We start from the raw sequence: 23,016 nt of genomic DNA, 5'->3' as shown, positions 1-23,016 counted from the left end.
TAAGTTGTCATATCTGACAACTTTCCTTGATTTTGGTTGACTGAGAAGCACTGTTTCTATGGTAACCTGTTGCCAAAAAACAGACTTTGTCGGATAAAACGTTCGATAAGTCTTTTCATGAAACTCGCCAAAGTGAATAACAGTTTGTACTTCTCGATCTTGAGGTGTATTTCGTTTCATGTTGAATGCATAAAAAATTTCGTCAAGGATAGGTAATTTGTAAATGTGATTCATGTAGTATTAAAATTTTGTGTATATTAACGTATAGCGACCGAAATGTTATTGGAAATTGTGTCAATTTTTTGGTAATAAACTGAAGCCCTAGTCCGCAGATTTGCTGTTCTAATTCTTCTATTTTCCTTTTTTGTTTATTTAACACAAACAAAAAGACGGGTGAGACAACCCAATACTCCCATACTTGGAGATTTTCATGCTTCCCTGAAAAGTTCCTTCAAGAAAATAAGAATATCATATCTCGTGGAAGATGAATGATTAAGGCCAATTCGATTAACCTTAATACACGCAGAACCCTGCTATAATTCTCCTCCTTTTGGGAGTCGTTATATTTCCTTATTTTCCTATCTTTTGTTTTATTGCCACCCCTTAAGGTTAAAGTAAATATGAATTAGAGAGAGGTATAGTGAGGAAGCGACGTGCTCTATTTCTTAATCCGTTACAAAGATCAAGAAAACGTCGCGCGCAAAACACGACAGAGTCGGAGAGACCTCATCGGGGGACTTGGATGAAAGTCTCATTTAGATTCCTCGCCACCCTCCGGCTGCTAAAATATATTGGTTTAATTCTAATGCAAAGCGAGCAGAAAGTCAATGAAAGACATTAAAAGGGGAAAGTGTTGTCTGCTCAAATTTCATCGTCCTTTTTTTCCCGCCTAAAACCTGGAGAATCTTCACTCCAGCGGAGACGTGCATGCTCGGCGTATCGCCCCACTCTCTCCCGTGCGCTCTCTCTCCGGACCTAGCCGGGGTGTAAACCTACCCTGAAGCAACTGTGATTGAAATTCATTCCCTGCGTTGTCGAAACTCGAGAGAAATCTAGGGGAAGAACGCGGGGATTTTTATTTCAAGATCCGTGCTAGCCCACGGGGGAAAAGATAGTTTCACACTTGAATCGAAATGCAACTTAACACCTCAACAATGTTCTCGAAACAGGCAATCTACATTTCTCCTTTTCTAAATACACAGTAAACGGAGAAAATAACATGAAAAATGCATGTTGCGGGCCTAAGTGGCCTCTCCAACGGGAAATGAAGACGCCTCGAATCTAGCGAGACGAGAAAAAAGGGAGGAGAAAGAAAATGAAGGTTCAAAAAGATGATAACCCATAAAAATAAACCTGGCCTAAATTCAGCTCGGGCGGATATGCCTATGAATGACAAAAACAAAATTTACATATTCTGCGGCATTGCTATCATCCTCGATCTGTGCATAGAGTTTCCCTCTCATCTTTCCTATCTCTTCCCCCCTATCCCTGCCCTATATCTGACCATATACGGAGAGGAACTGAGCTAAAAAGCCCTCCTAAAAAGCCCCCATGCTCTGTTCCGTTAAAGGACAACTCCGCCCCAACAAAAAATTGATTTGAATAAAACGAGAAAAATCCAACAAGCACAACACTGAAAATTTCATCAAAGTCGGATGTAAAATAAAAAAGTTATTACATTTTAAAGTTTCGCTTAATTAAAAAAAAATAGTTATATGCACATCCTGGTCGGTATGCAAATGAGGAGACAGATGACGTCATCCACTCACTATTTCTTTCGTATTTTATTACATGAAATATGAAATATTCTAATTTTCTCCCCATTGTCAAGTGAAACAACGATTAATTCCTCCGTGAACATGTGGAAATGGCATTGTTTAATTACGATATGGTTCAATCAAGTTGGTCCTTATTGTCAAATCTGTAAAAGATGAAATATTGTATAATTCAAACAATAAGAAACAAGAAATAGTGAGTGAGGGACATCATCGTCTGTCTCATTTGCATGTCACTGAGTTGTGCATATCACTGTTTTATGAATGTAACTTTCTTATTTTACGTCTGATTTTGATAAAGTTTTCAGTGTCGTGCATGCTTGTTAGATTTTTCTCTTTTTATTCAAATAAACTTCTTGTTGGGGTGGAGTTGTCCTTTAATGTAAGTCTAGACGAGTTGGGAGAATCCACCGGGACGATATAACCAACAGGGGCTCAACTAGTTCACGTTTTGGGGGCAAGTGGGGATAAACGGAGAAGAATAATAAAGATTTAATTTACCAAATAGAATAAAAACATGGCTCATGGAGTTGTGGGGCTAGATTTTCAGGATATAGGTCTGTAACATAGATGAAGAAAAAAAAAATCAGTGGAAAAATCAGAGATTAAGATGATTTGCTATCTATTATTAATGTGGAACGCAAATGAATTTGCTACGAACTATTTTTTAATGGGATAAAAAAATCTTATGTACTAGTAGTCTTGGAGGGTATTTATTATCAAAGGGTGTGAAAATAAAGGGGGGAGGATAGATATTCGGGTATTCAAACAGAAATTGAGAAAGAGGTAGAAGATGGGGATAATGGATGAAAAAGGAAATAAAGAGGGAATAGACTGAGAGAGAGACACACACACAGAGGGAGAGGGTGAGGGGGGGGGGGACTATACTTTTTTTTTAATCGGAACTTGTTGAAATTGTTAATTTTAGATAGAATGAAATGAGATGGGGAAGGGGGGAATTCAGCCGGAGATCGCTTCTTGAAAATCAGACAATAAAGAAAAAAAATTAAATGGTTCAAAATGTTAAGGAAGTGAAGTAAAGAAAACGAGAGGGTGGATGGGCTGAATTGGCTCCATTTCAACCAGAAAAATGTACATTACAGAGTATAAAATCCACTACTTTAAAACGTAATAATTGCTTCTAGACCGACATTATTCCGCGATGCACTTTTCATGACCAATGCTTCGGGGGTTATCGAGCGCGATTATTGCAAGTTTGTTTTTATAATGGAGGACAGATACCCATTTTCTCTTGCTTTTCCACATTTGTATAATAATCTTTCATAATCATCCCCAATAATCGTAAATTGAGACAAATAAATATGGTATATACGATCGTTAACATTTCCGTTGATTTTCTTGCTTTTCTTCTACTTTTGTGTCTGCGTTTAACTTCATTTCACATCACCCTTTTTCGTCTCTTAAACCAGAAATCGTTTCACGTGTAATAATGACATTTATTATTGCAAATATGCACTTTGTTTTATATTCTTAATCGACACAACTAATTTATGTGGGTCCGTTATACCTGTACTGTATCCCTCATTTCGACTGTATAGCTCTCATAGTAGTTCGTTCAATACAAAATTGATGTTTCTTAAAAACACAAACTGCATACACATCATTTGAAATAAGAAATCACAGCCCGACTGCAGCGTACCTACGGGGGGGGGGGGCAGGGGGGCACTCTGTCCCCCCTGACGAGTCACAACCCATGCAAAAACGTATCTTTGCCCCCCCTGACGGGCTTGAAAAACCTTTTTTGCCCCCCCTGACGAGCTTTAAGACCTCTAATGCCCCCCTGACGAGCTTGAAGACCTTTTTTTTTTTTTTTTTTTTTTTTTTTTTGCTTGTCAAATTTTTCCTGGAACGAAATCCTTTATTTGTGATCGAAGACCTTTTTTTTTTTTTTTGCTTGTCAATTTTTTTTCTGGAACGAAATCCTTTATTTGTGATCGAAGACCTTTTTTTTTTTTTTTTTTTTTTTGCTTGTCAAATTTTTGGGCGGACGGTTTTGCCCCCCCTGTGGAAAATCCTAGGTACGCCAGTGATGCAGACCCGGGAGTGCAGGCACAATAAAAAACAGAATTGTTTGATTTGACTGCATAATTTGTTCATCATTATCTTCAGATACGTGTACAAATATACAAAATAAGTTCTTTGGTATAGATTTATGAACAGTTTGGCGCTCGACAAAATCATATCATGTTTAGAGGTTTGAGCTCTGCCACCAATTCATACTGCTTTTATTTCGATTTGTTTAAATGCGATCTTCAAACGGAGAAATACATGGGATTTTTGACGGAGGGAATGAGGTAGCAAATCGATTTGTTTGACCATTCTTCTAGCTTTCTTGATATATATATATATATATATATATAGTGTGATGATAAGTTTACTTCTACCAATCGCTGTTGAGTTGTGAATATTAAACATAATGAGATGAGGCGAGGCCAACTCAACAGATGACCACGCAGGACACCATTATTTTGCTTTAGCTTTCGTCTTTTAATTGAGACTTCGTCAGAAGCGTCTGAAAAATATAAGGAGATACAACATCCAAGTTTGTTTTGCACATCAATGAATTATCACCAAGTTGAATATATTCCATAATGACAAATTAATGAATGAACAGATAAATAAATATTTTTCAGACGCTTCTGACGAAGTCTCAATTAAAAGACGAAAGCTAAAGCAAATAATGGTGTCCTGTGTCATCTGTTGAGTTGGCCTCGCCTCATCTCATTATATATATATATATATATATATATATGATATATGCAGTTTTTCATATCCTAATTGGAAAATCGACTGAGTATAGGTAATCCTGTAGGGCCTTTGTAAAGACCTGCATGGGACAAATCTCTGGAAAAAAACAACAACTTACAATTATTGTTCAGAGAATGTCAAAATCGGATGAAAACACTATAAAACCAAAAACAATAATAATAAAAAAAACCGAAAGCAGGCCAATAACTTTAAAATGAGCAAGACATGAACTTACATTCTTGCATTCTCATATATCACCTCCAGCAAAATCACATAATAACAGTTTAGATATTTGTGTATGCACTCTAAAAAAAAATATTGGGTAAAATTGCTCTTTGAGGGTAAATATGTGTCCAACCGTCATTTTGCATTTCTTTTGGGCATTTTTTCTTTATCCAGTGCGATGAAAATTTTGCTCATTCTAAAGTAATTGCTGCTCAATCTTTTAACCTTACTGGACAATATGCTTCCCGCATTTGTTAAAATACTGTCCCAAATTGGTTGGATACATAATTACCCTCGTGCTGGTTAAAATTTTACCCAATATTTTTTTTTACAGTGTTTTCTTTGACAAGTCCTGTTTTATTCGACAGTTACCATAGTAACAATGCTTCTCAGCCAATCAGAATCAAGGAAAGTTGGCAGATATGATATATTGTCGGACAACACATTCATGTTGATAAATAATGTTCCCTTGTCAACTGAAAACCTTTTGAGTGGACGCGGCACCTTGATAAATAAAACCAATTTACATGCATCGTCAAAGTGGAAGTACTAAATAAATGTAAACTCAAAATCGAATATTTCACTTACAGCAGTTCTATTGTCATTTCCGTGTCTAAGTTCTCACATTTCATGCAAAATGATATGAAAATCGAAAGTATCGGATGAAAAGGCGAACAATGACAGTATTTCATTTTTTTCCTAATTATTTCCCGATAATGCATCCCCTTCGCATTCTTCATGAAGAAATACAACAAATAAAAGACAACTTTTTTTTTATAAAGATTCCAAAACAAGAGAAAATTGCTTTTAAAAATTTCGTGATACAAAAGCTCATCTCTTTCAAGCTTCCATCATTGTTCCTTATTGTTTCACCCCCTCTCCTTTCTCTCTGTACGTCTATTTCCACCTCTCTCTCCCTTTCTGTCTGCCCCATACTTATATCTATTCCTATCCAACTCTCTAATTTCAGCTAATTTTCTTACTTTCACTAAACTTTCTCCCCCATCTCCGTTGCTTTTCTGGGCTGAATAGCAATTAGGCCGTACCCAATTCACCTCTCGGTGGGGCCTTTACAGCGTTTCTGAAATCTACATGGAGAATGATTAACATGCAAATATCCGGCTTACTTACATTCAACATTAATTATGTATATCATGTTTGATTTATATGGCAAAATCGTGGTCTCGTGTTGGACACGCTCGATCAAACGTTTTCATCAAATTCGACTTTGATCTACTTGTCTTACACTTTAGCAAAAAAAAACGTTTGACATTGATATTTAACCTGGAACACAAGAGCTACTTTTCGTGGAAAGTCAACTCACTTAATATTCAATTGCTATAGTTGATGTCTTCTGATTCTGTAATTAATTTTGCAAGAGATATGAACCATGGTTATAAACTTCTATGAATAAAATGAATGATTTTTTTAGTCAGGGCTATTGAGTTTAATGCAAAAAAAAATTTCAAAGAGAAAACCTTTATATATTATATATATATAAATATATTATATATATATATATATAATCATTCCAAAACGATATGATTATGAATTTAGGAAACATTTTGGCAATTTTCAGCTGGGGGGGGGGGAGGTGTTCAGTGATATATTTTTAAAAACATCTTTTCATCTTTTGCGCCAAAGTTAAACGTAACTGCCCATGTATTTATTACGTTTCAACATTTTTTTCCCCAAAATAAACGTAACGACTCAAACCCTTGGTACTGAGAAACACATTGTCCTGAAAGATGAATTTGGCAAAATCTGTGGATTTCTGATTCCACAGATTTTAATCCAATCCACATATTTTGCAAAATCCAGCATATATAGTGAATTTGGTCCATTGGAAAATAGAAACATTCATAATCATACAATTCAAAACATTTTGCATATTTTTTAAAATTATTTTACAACCTTTCCCATGCATATTGGGTCAAAAACACTATAGCATTCGTAAATGAAGCGAGTAAAGCATGTAATATGTTTCTACATATTTTAATGAAATGTACATATCGACAAATTACACACAGAAATATTTACAATGTAATTCAAAACATATAAGCTTCTCATTTACATATAATATATACAAATATTGTGAAAAGTTGATAGCAATAAATTGATTAAATCATTTAGGCATTTTTTATACCTTTAATAATTAAAGCCAAAGTTCACTATGGTGGTTATTGTTTGCAGTTAGCAATAAAAGGGCTCTTGAAAAAAATCTGATTTGTCTTATTCAATGCAGAGCAATGTTGGTGTGATATACATAGTTAATAATTAATATTCTTCTTTACATGTATTGTATTTTACTTTGAAATGATCAAAAGATGGATAAAAATCTTGGCAAATATTTATAGTCTATACTCATTATCAATGACCTTTAAGAATTCAGATTTAATGAGTGATTTACAAAAATTGTGTTTTTGATAATCTGAATGCTTTTTCACACACAATGAAATTAAAGTACAGTTGACCTTGATCACTTAATAAATAATCTTCTATAAGGGTATTGCAACAAACTTACAATAGGTTTCAAGTATGTTCTAGGTTCAGAATTAATCATAAGTTTTTTTTATTAATCTGTGAATTTGGAACTGACCTCATTCTTGCACTGACTTTGTGTAATTAAAATTGAGCTGTTTCATTTGCAAATTTTAAATCATCACCTCCTAAGACCCCTTTCTTAAATCAATCTTGTCTTGTAAAGTCATCATGCCTTTTTTTGTGTTTTAGTTGAATGTCCATCTTCATCAGTGTCAGCAAGTCTGGCCAAATTTGGGGTTTGTTGCAGGTAATAGTATGAAGTGCCAAATGTGAGCCAATAGTTTTCTTGATGTTTTTACAAAAGTTGACTATAATTCAAATGATTTCTCATAGGAAATCAAATATTGGTTTTGTAATTTAAGTACTGAAGCATAAAAATGTTAATCAACAAATATGTCAACTTAGCTACTCTCACATGACATAAAATAATTTAGAAAGTTTGTGACTTTCCATATTTTAATCATTCATAAAGTCATTTGTAACATTAAGAAGAGTTTTATGAAACATGCCCCATGGGAAAGTTTGATTGTATGGCGATCAGAATCAGAGAAGGGTAGCTTACTGATAAATTAAGGGCAAAGCTGCTTAAATTTTCAAAAATACTTAACAAATTTCTAGCGGCAAATACCAAAGTTAGCTTAGTATTCTGACATTCATGCAGTTGAATACCAGTCTTAAATAGTGAATTGAATACTAAACTGTTGAGCATTTTATGTAAAAAAAAAAAAAATTATTAATTTTGAATGACTATAGTATTACCAGACTTACAGATGTGTCAGAGATGAATACTAAAGTACACATAAGTCAGTGTACTAATGGAATTTGTCCCCAATACTATGGAATGCTTGAAGTTATTGAGGGGGCAATTTTTCAAGCTTTTGCCTACCCACCAACATTTGACGAATAGTTGAACAATAGTATATGAAATCTAACTGTTCCCTGGACGGATAAAGGTATGTTCCCACATGGAGCAGTGTTAACGTTTCGTTTTTGAAGTGGAAACGTATCAGGCATCTTCCCCATCCGAGTGTATGACTTCTTCTGCTCCCTGCATTACAGGGAAAAAAAAGAAAGAAAAAGAAGAACAGCTGATAGTAATTTATGTACAATTAATAATTGTATAATATAAAAATCCCTGATTTTACTTTCAATATTTCTGGTTCAGTTTTATACTCAACTTGATTCAGAGACAAAGAAGTTCCTACATATTTGTTATGTTTGCCTATGAATGACCTATATCATAAATGTGCTAATTTCAACATCAAGAGTCTTGGTTGTATATCATGTATTAAATTTTATCATTAATAAACCATCAATTGAACTGACATGAATTGAATGGGTCCATTTTCATGAAACTATCATAAAAAATAAAGTTCTGGGCATCCTATAAAAACATGGGATTAATCGATGGGACTATTGGTTTTATGAAAGTAGCAACACTATTAGTTCATGTAAAAGACTCCTGCATAATTAGAAGGGGCAAAAAATTCAAAATGACAGTGCATTCACTTTTCTTTATTTTTTTGTGTGTTGCCAAGAATTTTTGAAATTGAAATTCATTTTCAGACTCTTCAAATTGGCAACAACCTCAGATAATAAAAGAAAGATTTGTCTGATGGCAGCAATGAAAATAAGGGAAAATAAGGTTTAAAAATCCAACCTTTCCAACAAAAATAAATAATGGTTTCTTTCTATTTAAGCTGCATAAAAAAATATATAAAAACTTCACTAGATATTCTCCTGCTCAATCATATTATCTTACGGATATATATCAAACTGCTAATATAGCAATGAGACTAGAGAAAACTCATTGCAAACAAACAATTGTGATCGATTCTGGTCTTAAAGCAAGATCCTGCCTAGATGGCCTAAACTAGTGGACATCACTATGTACCAGATAATATATGTGCAGTGCTGTGAAATAATCAAGGCATAAACGAAGTGGAGTGATAATATTTTCTTTCTGATGTAATACCATACCAGTATAACAATGAATGGCACATTAAAGTAATAATATACAAAATTACAAATAATGTACAAGAGTATGTGAGTACATTTGAGGTTTTTACAATTGTGCAAGAAGAATGTTGCTAGCCAAGCAATTTTGCACAACGTTGTAAATTCCATGATGCCAGCATCGGCACGATTATCATGAACTTACACCTGTACATTATTTGTTTTATAAAATGGGTCGACAATATTAATATATTGCTGACTAATTGGTTACAAAGGATTTTCAATTGCACAGTCAATCAATTGAACTAGGTCATAAGCTTTCCTTTGGACACCATCACTACCAAACGCAGCAGAAAAGAGTATTGCACACAATATGAAAACACTTTTTTGGCTGTTGTGCTTATTGCCTCATATAGCCACATACAGTTACATGTAAAGCCAGAAAAAATTATTATCACACATTGGTTTAGGTTTTTTCATGTTCCAAGTATCATTTCTAGTGCATATTGTGTTTTTTTTCTTTTAGCTGCACACACTTTGCACTCAAGGCAATTGCAAGCAATTTGTGACCAGACCTATACAAATGTACTCCAATTGTTTTCAATCTTAAAGTTCTTCAAAACTCTCCACTTCACTCAATATTCTGTAAGTTTATTGGCTAGCCAAACATCCAAAATAAACCAGTGAAATTATATAAAACATTTTTTTTTTAATAGAAAAAAAAATGGTTAATAATCCCTTTTACTCCTTATACATTTTGTTGATAATTTATTCATGTTAATTTCAACCATGGAATACCGGTACCTTCAAAATGGTTAGTATCTCTTAAAAAATATCCTTGCAAATGAAAAATGTATTAATGAACCATTCTCCTTCAAAAGAATGCTTTGAATTACATAAAACTTTTAAGCCTGCTTGAGCTGCATTTTACAGCAAGTTACTCATCTGCAGAATCCTTTGCACATTGAAAATGAACAGAAAATAACAAAAAATTAAATTAATGACTTGATTCTATGAAATTGTGATTTAATATCAAAGCAACTTCTTGAAAGGGTACTTCAAGCTGAAATTAATGTGATTTAAACATACATACAGTATAACATATTAAAAAAAGATGGACTACTGATTTACATAATAAAATACGAAAAATGAACAAGGAGAAATGTATACTATTTTATAAAAATATTGCAAAATTTCAAAATGAAATAATTATGTTATGTTTCATCATATTTTCATGAAATTGTCAGCGTTTCTATTGTTGAATTTTAATTAATCTGTTTAGATACATGTATTATTATTTTCAGCCTGGAGTACCCATTTAAACAACTATTGATGCAAGCAGAGCAGAGAGAACACAAATATAAACATTATATATCTGCAATCTGAAGAGGGCACTATTTGTACTAAGCATTTTGAAGAATTTTTAAATTGAAAACAACAGTACTAAAACCGCAGGATTGAAATAATAACTTTGTGGAATATCATTCCAGATTTATTCACAAAATTGTCATATGACAATATGTGAGAGTTCCTTTTTAACTTATCAATATCATTCATTAAAGTTTTTATTACCCCAAATAGTTGTATTTGCATTTTACCATTTTCCTACACAAAAACAATATACATGTAGATATTTTCATCTATTCTCTGTTTCAAAGTCTATTATTGAATAAGACAGAAAATACCAGGTAATATAGGCAATGTGAAAGCAAATTACGCGTAATCTCCCCAGAAGAAAATACCCACTAAATAGTAGGTACTTGTCAAAATTACGAGAACTTTTGCAGGGATTTTTCCAAGGTCGCAGGTATTTTGGCAATGTGAAAGCAATTTACGGGAACTTTTAGCCCAGCGTGTAGTTGGACACAGGCGCCGTGGGTGGCTGCTGAGCTAGGATTTTGAATCTCGCGCCTTGCCTGCTTATCAGACCATACTGCGCATTCTCGGAACATGAGGAACTTATCCCGAAGGGTATGTTTCGAGGCGGTGTGAATGCAGGAATAATTAATGGGTATTTTTTAGCCTAAAAAAGTTCTCGTAATTTAACAGGGATTCTTATGATCGAGGCGGTTTGAAACCACCTAGTATATACACAAATGAAAATTTTGCGATGGTGAAATTGCAAAACTAGCAAAAATGAGACCCCTATGAAAATTTAGATCATCATGCAGCCTGTAAAGTACTTGACCTTACTTTATGATCGCAAGATCTTACAACAATCTTACAACTAATAAGAAATTTGTGATCAATTGAAACTTATTTGGGAAACCTATATCAATCGCAATCATCGAAATCAATTACAATTTCTTGAAATTAATTGCAAATTGACAATTGATTGCTGAATTATTTGTTTTCTTTAAAAAAAGAATGTACATGTAAGTGGTTTGCTATAGCTACAATTGATTAATCAATTGTAAAATTGCAACAGAAATAGCTATAAGCAAGCCAGAAAATGGATCTACAGCATCAAACTTCCTCAGCAAGCCTTTAACGTTTAATTGCAACAGAAATTGTGACTGATTACAAATAATTTCTTGCACCACCCCCAAAGACATTTAATCAGGGCAGTGTTCAGGGATAACATACCTCTCCAGCAGCAAGCTCTTCTGCTCTCCTCTGCTCATAGATTTCTTCTGCCTCCTGCCTCTCTTCCTCGTTATACTCATCCTTGTCAAGACGTTCTACTCTCCGAATATTGATCAGAACCTCCATTCTGTATTCATCATCATCTGCGCATGGATTCTCTACAGTGTAAAGGGGGTGGGAAAGGGAGACATTGTTAATACGATTCTTTGAAAGCTCATTCACACAGGGTATTCTGGACAGTAAAAGAGTTGGAAGAGGGTTACTGTTAATCTTTCTTCAAACATTCATGCGTAAATGCATTTTCTGCAGTGTGAAGGGGTTTGGAAAGGGAGTCCTTGTTAATCTGTTTCTTCGCAAGCTCATTCACACGGATTTGAAGGAGTGTGATAGAGTTGGGAAGGGCTTTATTGCACCTTCAAACATTAACGCACATTGGTTCTCTGCAGTGTGAATGGGGTGGGAAGAGGGGGGGGGGGGTCATTGTTAATCTGTTTCTTTGAACGCTCATTCACACAGGGTTTTATGTGATGTGAAAGAGTTGGGAAGAAGTTTACTGTTAATCTCCATCTTCAAACATTAATGTATATGGATTCTCTGTAGTGTGAAAAGGGTGGGAAAAGAAGTCATTGTTAATCTGCTTCTTTGACAGTTCATTCACATAGGGTTTTCTGGAGTGTGAAAGAGTTGGGAAAGGGTTTACTCAAAATCTACAAGAGTTCTCTTCAGTATGAAAGGGCAATGTAAGGGCAGTGTATTCAACCTGTAGCTTCGAGTGCCCATTCACACATAGCACGGTTATTTAGCCCTATAAAGCCTGTCTACGGCTTTGGTAAGCTTCAATCATGAGAATTGTATTGAACAATAATTCTAACATCCCAATCTTCCAGAAGTGTTGGGACTGTTAATTACATTTTCTTCACTGATACTTCATTAAAAGTTCAAATAACCAAATATATAGCATCCCCATAAGAAAAATGAAAACATAAAAAAAAGAAAAAGATAAACAGCAGCATAACAATCTTTTCAAGTAAACTACATATATAATGAATACTATATTTGTTTACAGTGTTTTTCTCCAATCTTTTCATATATGGGTAGAATTATTATACATCACACAGAAACATTTATCATTAATCACTTTATTTATCTCTTACCAAATATGATCTATTTTTTTAAACAAAAATAACAATAAATTCTGTCATTATGAGAAGGTAGCTTCTATAAAAACTTCTATCGGAGCTTTTTCATACAACACAAAGACTGCCTACCTGACAGAATCAAGGCTCGAAGCTTAGGCAGGCATTTCATCTTGGCCGTCTCCTTGATGATGCTGACATTGTTTCCTCTCATATTAATATACTGTAGGTTCCTCATTGACTCGGAGAAGCCGTCCAGCGACTCGATCTGGTTGTCACGGAGATGAAGGGTGGTGAGGTGCTCTAACCGTTCCAGTCCCTCCAGTTTTGTGATCATGTTAGCCCCCTAGAGATGAAGAAAAAACATTGCACCATATAAACTGGTAAGTTGGCTCAGTTGTTAGGGCATCGGCCTCACAATCAGGAGGTCGGGAGATCAAGCCCTGGCCGCGACAGACCAAAAATGTTAGAAGATGGGAGTTGCTGCTACCCTGTTAGGTGCTGAATGACTCTATTAGTATGTGCTCATTTTATCAACTCATGTGGCACTCAAATCAAACATGACTGTCAGGGAATGAAAACTACAATATTTTTCTTCATCATGAAAGCACGAGGAAACAAAGTAAACAGAAGAAATAAATGATAAAAGAATTTAGAATTTTCAGGCTTCCCATCATTTTAGCACAGTCAGAGTGAGACCGTGGTCTAAGTTATACAGGACTTGAGGCCAATGTGTCTGATTATATTACATGTAGGCCTTATTCAGTTCAATCAAATGTTGATAACTAAGAAATATGAATGATCATAGAATTCTGCACATTAAAACACTGGTTTCAAGAAATACAAAAATAAAAAAAGTCGAAAGGATGAAATATGATCTTGCTCAATATATCAATATCTCGATACATATATTGATATCTTGACAACATTCCTAATACACTCTACAATATTCAAAGAAATAAAAGAACAGAAATGAGTTGATACTTGATAGAAGGTCCGAAGTTATCCAACATTGTCCGTTGGAGTCAACTTTTAAGGCGACCGCACACCTTACGATTGGTCTGCAACCCGATTTTGGAATAAAACCTAGTAGAATTTGATGCTAATATTGAGACATGGAATATTTTACTGTGTAATGTTCTAAATCATTGTACGAATTCCTATGTTCAAATCTGTGACTATGCTATCATCCTTCTTAGAATAAAAGCAAATTTAATATCTAGTCGTAATGACGTCATAGCAGTCGTACGTTGGCTACGATTTGAAACTAATTTTGTCTTTACTCTAAAATAAAGGCTTGCAATCTATTATTATTCTTTCAATTAATTTTAACCACAAATAAAATGATATGTTCCATTCACATTTTCAGAAAATGAGCAAAATGCGATTCGTTCCAAAATCGAATCGCGAACAGTCGTAAGGTGTGCGGTGGCCTTAATGTGACCTATCATCCTACTCTTCCAAATTGAATGATTATCTCTCATCATCCTCCACTGAGTTTCTCCCAGGTAGAAATCTAGATATGTCAATACACATCTGAATTATTACATCATGTTTCATTGGTACAAAATATTGACAGGGCCAATTTCCTAAACGGAAATCCCAGCAAAAAAGAAATTGTTCACTGATAGGTGCAACAACCTTTGTGATCGGTTTCATTCGAGATAATCACCATGGAAACGTATAATGGAGAAAAGACAGAAATAGGTGATTTCCATGATTACGAATCGAGTGGGCGGCTTACTCAATACACTGGTGGTTTGAGAGTTACAGGAAAGAGACTGATTTTGACATTTCACTTGGAAATTAGCATGCACATGACAAAAAGAAACATACCACTGTTATTGCTGATAAAGATGGAAACAACTGATGCATTCATGTTTCCATGGTAACGACAATGAGCTCTCTATCAATAGCAGATGAATCAGCTAATGATGACTTTATATTTCCAAATACAATCAGATAATGTTCATGTGGATAAATGTATGTCATTGACAATGAATTTGATAAATTCTTCAATTTGAATCACTGTGGATGTATTTTGGATTGTTTGCAATGGAAACATCTCCATAATCTCTATCTATCTCATCTATTCCAATAAATTGGTCTACTTTTAAGGAGTGACACATAGAAGATAGCTATTGATAACCTTTGAATTGATGAGATAAGAATCGAATGAAACATGGTCTTCTTATAGATAAAATAAAAGTGTATCGAAAGTTCGAAACCCAATTTTTCATAAAGACAATATGTAGAATAAGTCAATTTTGTGCTGTTTTCCTGAGATTGTGATCCTATCCCACTACAAATACATGGTTAGTTACATTGATTGAAATTTGTATAAGTTGATCATTTTGAGTCAAGAAAGAGAGAAAGAAAAAAACTCAATTTCCCGGTATTTTACAACCAAATTCAAATACTTTCAAGGCAATGTGGACAGTAAATGGGCATTTCATATACAGATGTGAAATGTGAATTTTCAGCAAGTTTGGGGAAGTTTTTTTTATCCCCCCCCCCTCCTGGTCCATCCCCTCATACAGTTAAACAGTTTACAAAATGGCTATAGGTTTATGCTTCTAGCAGTCATTTAAACAGTAGTTATACATTTTTGACTGAGCCCTGATACACAAATGCATAGATCTTCACCATTTATGTTAGTTAAAAATAAATATATCTATAGATACTACACACACACATTACTGATGCAGGTTTCAGTTGGTTTCTTGAATATTAAATAGCCAACACAGTTCGGTCGACAATGTCGTCTGCAAACCGTGCTTACCTAGGTAATAATTTTGCTTACTAAATTTGTTAAGCATTTTTTGTCATAAAAGCTACCAACTGCATTCTGTAATATCAGGAAAATTATTCTCTGCTTACCAGAAAGAGATTCTTGAGGTTAGGCAGGTAAATTCCTTCTGTGCTTGTTAATTTGTTTCCCCGTAATTCCAACGTGTGAAGCTTGCTCAGCTTTGACGGCTGAAGACCGCTCACCAAACTGATATCATTGACTACAAAGGAATAAAATAGACAAAAAGTTTGTGTCGGTTCAAGACATGAAAGCACTTTGTGGACATTTCATAATGTCAACAAGATTTTGTCTAATGTATAATGTTGATTTCCTTATTTTCAATTAAATCAAATTAAATGGAATTACAGTCGCTAAATATAAACTGCATCCATTACAATAAAAAAACTAAAGACACAATACTTATCTTATGCTCTGTTCAGTATTCTTTTGAATGAAAAATTGTTTCCTTTATTGTTTTGGTAAATATTAGGTCATGACTCTTTTTATTTGGTTACACATAACCAACCTCATTACAAAAATCAAACTATAAAGCTACATTCTATACTTACAAGATAGATTCAGTGATTCTAATAACGGATGGTTGATGCCGTCTGTCGTTTGTATTCTGTTATTGGCAAAACTTGCCACCTGAAACAAAAAAGAGAGGAAAGGAGCAAAAAGTCAGGGCAAAGGAATGAGAATGGTACATAGATTAAGCAGGGGTAATACAAATGTCAATTATAATTTATAAATATAAAGACAATTTTTATGATAGATCCTTTAAGCAAATTAAACATCACAATTTCAGTAGTTTTTAACAATAATCATTATTTTCTTATTACAACAAGTATCATAAAACATGACCCAGATACCAAAGCATCTTCATAATAGTTCAATACATGACCAAGGGTTGATTATCAAAATAACTCTGGGCAGAAGCCAGAAGGTATAAATCTTGAATATTATTTGTACGTATTTATTTATTTATTTAAAACGGTTATTTCAACAAGGGTATCTATAGCGGCTGAAAAGCCGAATTGCATAACACTTTACAATCATTTACAAAAAATACAATCAACATCAAATAAAAAGCTCAATTTACACGAATTCTACATCATAAGAAATATTAAAACACATAGAAAGGTTGTTTATCATGTTGGGGGTGCATGTATTCAATTTAATATAGTACTCCATGGAAGAGCGGAATTATAGAGCTATTATGCTAACAGCTCTGAAATGGGCTATCCAACCAAGCTGTTGATTGTGTTATACTGTGCTTCTTAATAAATTCAGAAATTAAACGAACCAACAACATCATCAACCAAACATTTATTCATTTGTTTTTTACAAGGACTATGATGAAAAATAGTTGTTTAACTGATCATGCTATCCTTGATGAATAATTTTGTATAAAAAATAAATACATTTTCTACTCTTTCATGATTTTACAGATATTCTAGAGTTGTCAGTGGTCGGAAGGCCGCTGAACCCCTTATAATAAATATCTCTCAGTTTACCTGTAAGTATGGTAACTCATCTAGCTTGGCTGATGTCAGAAGATTCCGGTCGCAGTTTAAGGTCAAGAGATGCGTCAGAGAGCTGAGAGGTGAAATGTCACGGAGGCTGTTCTGTGTAAGGTCTATGTACCTCAGATGGATGTAGCGACTCAGGATGCTAATATCTGTGACTTCTCTGTTTTGTTGCGGGTTACAAATGCATTTAGAAATGTACATGTTAGTAATCCGAGGAAGAATATGACCACTTGAGCAATTTATGTAGGCCTATCATTACAGCATCTTCATGGGGGGTACAATACACAAGAAATGCTTTCATTTGTTCTTGTTCAAAATGAAATACAGTACATATAATGACCTATAGTAATTATTTCTGAAGTTTGTGGAATAAATTGTGCATTCATGCAGTGCTGATAATTTTTTGAATTGAAAGTACAAGCATGTTGTTACATGTAGGCCTATATGTTATTACCTTTCACGTTCATTCATATCAATTATGATTAAATATTTGGAAAGAGAACAGCTTTGTCCATGGGTCAGTTCACACTGGAAAAAAAAATTGCCAGATAACATACCTCTCTTTCACGTCTAGTCTGACATAAGCATGTGCTAAGCCATTTCCAGTTTTGCAGAGTAAAGAAAGATTCTCTGCTATCACTTCTTCTGTTAAAAGAACCTCTGGAATTTTCTGAAAAGTCAACGAGAATATAACAACGGATTATATTTCTAACCGATCCTTACATCTTTCATTAAATAACTCCCTTCAACATCTTAATCAAATGATTGGCTGAGTGCGGTCATGTTTGGTTTGTTTATTTATTTATTCGTTCATTTATCCATCTATTTATTCATTTAGTTACACGTATACAGTGCATCCCACAAGAAATAAAACCAAAATTTGTTGATGATTTATCATAACTTAATCACAAATATAATAGACAATTTACCTTTCATTGTAAAGCCTAGAGTCTCATCTTTCATCTGGAATGATGCAGATGATTCTTTATTCACGCATGAGTGAGCAAAATCAAGTTTAATAAAGGATACCAAAAAGTGACTTACCGGGCGGTGTCTGAGTTTCAAAAAGAAAATCAATTTTAATAAAGGATCATATCAATATCTGCACTTTAATTATAACAGAAAATAACAGAAAATGATCGAGAAATAACAAAGTTCTGTTAATTTGAAATAATGCTTGAATTCCAGTAATTTCATAAAAATGAAGAGGTTTAACAGGCTAGCTGTCATACTGACTGGACACTCTGTTTTGTCGACGATCAGCCACGCATGAAGTCTTTTGTTAACAGTGCGATAGCTTTGGTGGGAAACCGGCAAAAACATGTTTTTTCAAACAAAATGCAAGCATTGTTTCAAAGAAACAGAACTTTGTTATTTCTTGACAATTTTCTGCGATTGAGGTATCGGATTAAAGAGCAGCTATTGAATTTTTTTTTTCTTTTTGAAATTCAGATATCCCCAGCCAAGTCACTTTTGTGGTATCCTTTACTCACTCCACTGCACTGTATATTTATTTTTATTACTTTCTGTATCTTTGTGGGGGCTTTTTTCAGTTTGATGATGATGAAAAAGCTGTTTTGGAGCACTTTGCAGCTATAGTAGGATGCTTATGACATTTACCCCGTGCCTCCCCCTTGGTGCCGCCACTGGTCTGGGGCGGAGCCCCAGAACCTGGTGATATTCTTAACATTGCAGATGGCCACTTTTTTTTATCAAGTTGCGGATACATAGACAACAGATATCAACTTCAACAAAGTTGTGGATAATAAACGAAATATTCTGAAGCAGCACAATATAGCAATGTGGTAAATTTGTAAAGTCGGCTTTAGAAATTTAGCCAAAATAAACATTAAGAGGCTTTTTACGTTGGACCGGAGTTATTGATAAAAATCCTCTGGATGATCGAGAAATCTTTCATCCAAGACATTTTCACCTGAGCTGACGGTTTTTCTAGCAAGTTGCCATCTTGAATGACGTCATTATCGTTATTAACTTTTTAATGTCTCGATATATCGAATGTCGTCTGCTACCTGTGATCGTAGCGGTTTAGCTCGCATGTGGAGCAGATCGCATAATTAATTAATATCGAAAGCAATATCGATATCACATTCGTAAATTGTTGATGCACTCTCCGTTCGTTTGTAAATATCTCATATTTTGGCTGCAATTTTGGGATTGATTCTGGTGTCCAAGTCGCAAGTAAACATCGGTAAAGTACCATTTTCATACCTTTTAATCTATTTCGTTGAAAGTTATTCATTGATTATATATGAAAGATTGATATCTAGTAGTTTATAAATCTTTAGAGTATAAATTCGATGTAAAAAAGCATATCGAAGTGTGGACAGTTAATCGGCAAAAGGGAGGATGAGATACCACATGCGAGCTCACACTAACACACTACCGTCACTTTTTCTGCGTATCCACTGGATCTCGCAGTTCTCCAGGACTGGAGGAAATCAACAGAAGAAGAAGGTGAATGGGGATGATAGTAAAATGTCAGAAATTGTTGAATAAATCCCCAGAAACGACGATTATTCCTGTCTAGCTATAGTGCAGCCACCATTAGGGGTGTTAACAATGCAAAATCCCCCCCGACGGGGCTTAATTATCGATTTTTGTCTTTATTTCATAAAAATACATAAAAAGAACTGTACAAAAATAAAGATTATTATTCTGTTTTGGCCTGAGTGAAATGCACAAAAACGGGGAAAAATAAACTTAAATTAGGGCCTAGGGGAAAAAACAGTGACTTACTTCGGCTGTCGCGCAACTTCACTTCCCTGTTTTATCCGAACGTAATAATACATAAACATATGGCCATTGAGTCCCCTGTACAGATCGCGCTAGAACTTTGGTCTCTGAGACTCTGTATTTGGTGAGTGGAGCCAACGGAGTTCAGCGGAACAACCAACATAACAGAGACCGAAGCTTTTGGTCTACGACGACTACGACTAGCGGCATTGATTGGAGATCCCACCCAGACTTTCCCGTATAAATTTTGCTAGTAATCGCACTCGTCGCACCGTACCGGTAGGCCTACCTCTTCTTCTTCCTGTTCTTGTTCATTTCCTTCTTCTTCATCCCCTCCTTCTTCTTGGCCGATCTCAGGTTCATCAACCCCTTCTTGATCCTCGTCGTACTCTTGATCGTCGTAATCTGACATTTTAAAATCTCTCAAATTCGTCCTAAATTTGTGATTTTGTGTATTAATCTCACAGAGATAGCAGCGTTGCTTTGGAAACTGCACAGCTTGAGTGTACGAGGTTGAAATAATGTTTTCCTTATGATTGTTCTATTTATAAACTACATCATTAGAAAAATCTTTTTAAAATAATTTTAATCAAAAAAATTTAGAGTAAAAATCCTTGTATAAAAAAGAAGATTAAATCTTTAATTTCTGAATCTCTAAACGTGATCGGATTAGGCTCGTTCGATATCGATCCGAGTCAAAAAATAATCGTGAACGAGTACCAAACGAGTGGATTGAAAAAGAGGAGAACGTCAAAAAGCAGACAAGCCAGCCCATAGTTTTAGTCACATTCGGTACGTATAATTCATTGAAATCTGTAATTCTACATATTAATGGTGTGATAAACAGCTGTTAGTCATAACTGAATGATGCATTGAGAATTTCATTGATTGTCATTTTAGAGGGTGTATCTTGGATGACCCGTGGTGAACAATTTATTTCGACCATATTTCTCGTGAGTCGTGTTTTGTGTGGATTGCGTGTGGGTGCAATGCAGAGCCAGTGAACCGTGCAGTGAGCGCCATCTCTATCGGGGCAGATGTCGCGCAGCGCTGCCCTGGATGTGGTGGTATTTTGATTGTGCATGGACTGCTAAGTGCATGCTCTAGCTGCTTGTGATGATGGGTTAGTGATAAATATGAGTTGAAACAAGTGAAAAGTGCATTAAGTGCATCCTAGTACCTCTCTCTCGCAGTTCCTCCGCTGTTCGGAGATCGATAAAAGAAAAAATACCAATGAGGTCATGGGCATGGCATGACGATGTACTATTATTGTTAACCAATAACAATTAACATGAATAAAAAGTTGCATTGCAGAAAAGAAGATGCTAAGTAATTTTATTAATGTAGTTTCCCACTGGTCACGGCTGACGTCGCTTGGCTTCACCGTAATTTTTATATGGACTGAAGTTAGCAACCAAAATCGTGTGAACATGCGGCAAACAAACGGGTGAGCTGCTGCAACCAAATCTTATGGTCGCTTACAATGTACTTCAGTCTATATCAAAATTACGGCGTAGGCGTAGCCAAGCGAAGCTATGTTTGACTGAGAATTCGAACGATAACGTCGGGATTGGAGCCGAAATAATACAGCTGTTCCCGATCGTGATATTTGGAAAAATGGTGGGCATATTGCTTTATTAGGGACAGTGATTTTCCGTTTCAAAAAATTGCCTTTTCCGTTTCAGAAAATCTCAAATTCCATTTCAGCATGTCAGAAAACGGAAATTCCGTTTCCCCATAGACTTTGTACACATGGAAAAGTGACAATTCCGTTTACACATTCAATAGCAAAATCACAACACGCACACTCGCACTGGTCAAAATTTGTATCTGCTACTGTACCAACAACACAATAAAATCCGTTCTAATCGGATCTATGCGGGTGCATAAAATATTTTTACACACCCATTTTGCATGCATACATCCTCACCTTTCATATTATTAGCATTATTTCACGGTGAAATGATATTTCATCGATAATTTTGGGGGTTTTTGGACATCGTTATCATCAGTCAACGGCTTTTCCCTAATCCGCCATCTTGGATTTTAAGACCACGATATCGTGCTGTTACATCTTCAAACGTAGAGGGCAGCAACACACGACCGTGTACATGTAGTTGAACGATATGTGTGCATGTGAAGCCCAACCCGGCCGGCCGGGTACGGGTACGGTGCGGGGTACAAACGAGTGTGCTGATGTCGAGTGCAGTCACGATGTGTGAATTGTCATGATAGTAGCGAAGTGAGATCGTGTTTTCTGGGGTTTTTTGGCCATTTAATATTCTCATTTTGCTGTGATTTTGGAGTAATTTCTGTTGCTATTCTGTGTATTTTGAGGGAAAATACGTTTTCCGTGATTTTCCGTTTGAAATGCCACTTTCCGTTTCAAAAGGCCCTTTCCGTGAATTCCGTCCGTTTTCCGCGATCGCGGAAAATCACTGTCCCTACTTTATATTGACCTCGAAATGTGACTAAGAGACTTTTCTGTGACATTCGTGAATAATTACTGGTGGGGAGATTTGCTTGATGTCGGCTAGTGGTGCCTGGTGCGAAACTGCATTAGCGCCGAGAAGGCAGAGCTCGGCTCAGGCAGCTTAGCTCAGTCATGACTCGTGTGGATGTCCTGGATGCAGTCAAGAATTGTCATGATCGTGGGGGTATCTGTTGGCTTAAAATGACAAAGTCGCTATTAGACCTATACAAATAAAACAAAAGTTTCTACTTACACTTACATTGGACCTTAAGTCTACTCTATCATCTTGAAAGGCATACCAATATTCCTCTTTTCCATATTAAAATTAAAAAGAGACAAAATTGGCATCCAGTCAATGAGTCAGTCTGTCCATGTATTGACAGAGATGGTTGATTTTAATAGATCCAGACTTTCCCATCTCATGTTATAAGATGTCTATAACTTTAAGAGAATTTTGTTATGAACATAAAGCATG

The 23,016-nt window shown here is 35.2% G+C and overlaps 1 protein-coding gene across 2 annotated transcripts; it reads right to left on the bottom strand.

Annotated features, from left to right (window-relative positions):
* Positions 1–6,748: 6,748 nt before the first annotated feature.
* On the bottom strand, positions 6,749–20,760 carry LOC129276531 (leucine-rich repeat-containing protein 23-like). 2 transcript variants are annotated; one of them, XM_064109058.1, is made up of 9 exons: positions 20,358–20,581; positions 17,872–17,984; positions 17,300–17,474; positions 16,352–16,430; positions 15,872–16,002; positions 13,124–13,337; positions 11,856–12,013; positions 10,166–10,224; positions 6,749–8,361 (listed from the first exon to the last, which is right to left on the bottom strand). In XM_064109058.1, exons 1-8 carry the CDS (start codon positions 20,478–20,480, stop codon positions 10,207–10,209), a joined length of 1,011 nt encoding a protein of 336 aa, XP_063965128.1. In that variant the 5' UTR covers positions 20,481–20,581; the 3' UTR covers positions 6,749–8,361; positions 10,166–10,206. The 2 variants fall into 2 exon arrangements, with proteins under 2 accessions (XP_063965128.1, XP_063965127.1); XM_064109057.1 differs by lacking the exon at positions 10,166–10,224 and having other exon boundaries at positions 20,358–20,760.
* Positions 20,761–23,016: the final 2,256 nt, after the last annotated feature.

The sequence above is a fragment of the Lytechinus pictus genome, chromosome 14 (assembly GCF_037042905.1).
Source record: "Lytechinus pictus isolate F3 Inbred chromosome 14, Lp3.0, whole genome shotgun sequence".
Classification (NCBI taxonomy): domain Eukaryota; kingdom Metazoa; phylum Echinodermata; class Echinoidea; order Temnopleuroida; family Toxopneustidae; genus Lytechinus; species Lytechinus pictus.
The sequence above is the reverse complement of the archived record's forward strand: the minus strand, read 5'-3'. Positions and strand labels throughout refer to the sequence as shown.

What these genes read in the sequence shown, in the direction of transcription:
- LOC129276531 (XM_064109057.1), bottom strand. Translation starts at nt 20,480, where the DNA reads ATGTCAGATTACGACGATCAAGAGTACGACGAGGATCAAGAAGGGGTT. An exon ending in AGACTAGACGTGAAAGAGAG is followed by an intron (nt 17,475 to 17,871) that starts GTATGTTATCTG and finishes GCAACAAAACAG; the next exon opens with AGAAGTCACAGATATTAGCA. An exon ending in ATGAGTTACCATACTTACAG is followed by an intron (nt 16,431 to 17,299) that starts GTAAACTGAGAG and finishes TTTTTGTTTCAG; the next exon opens with GTGGCAAGTTTTGCCAATAA.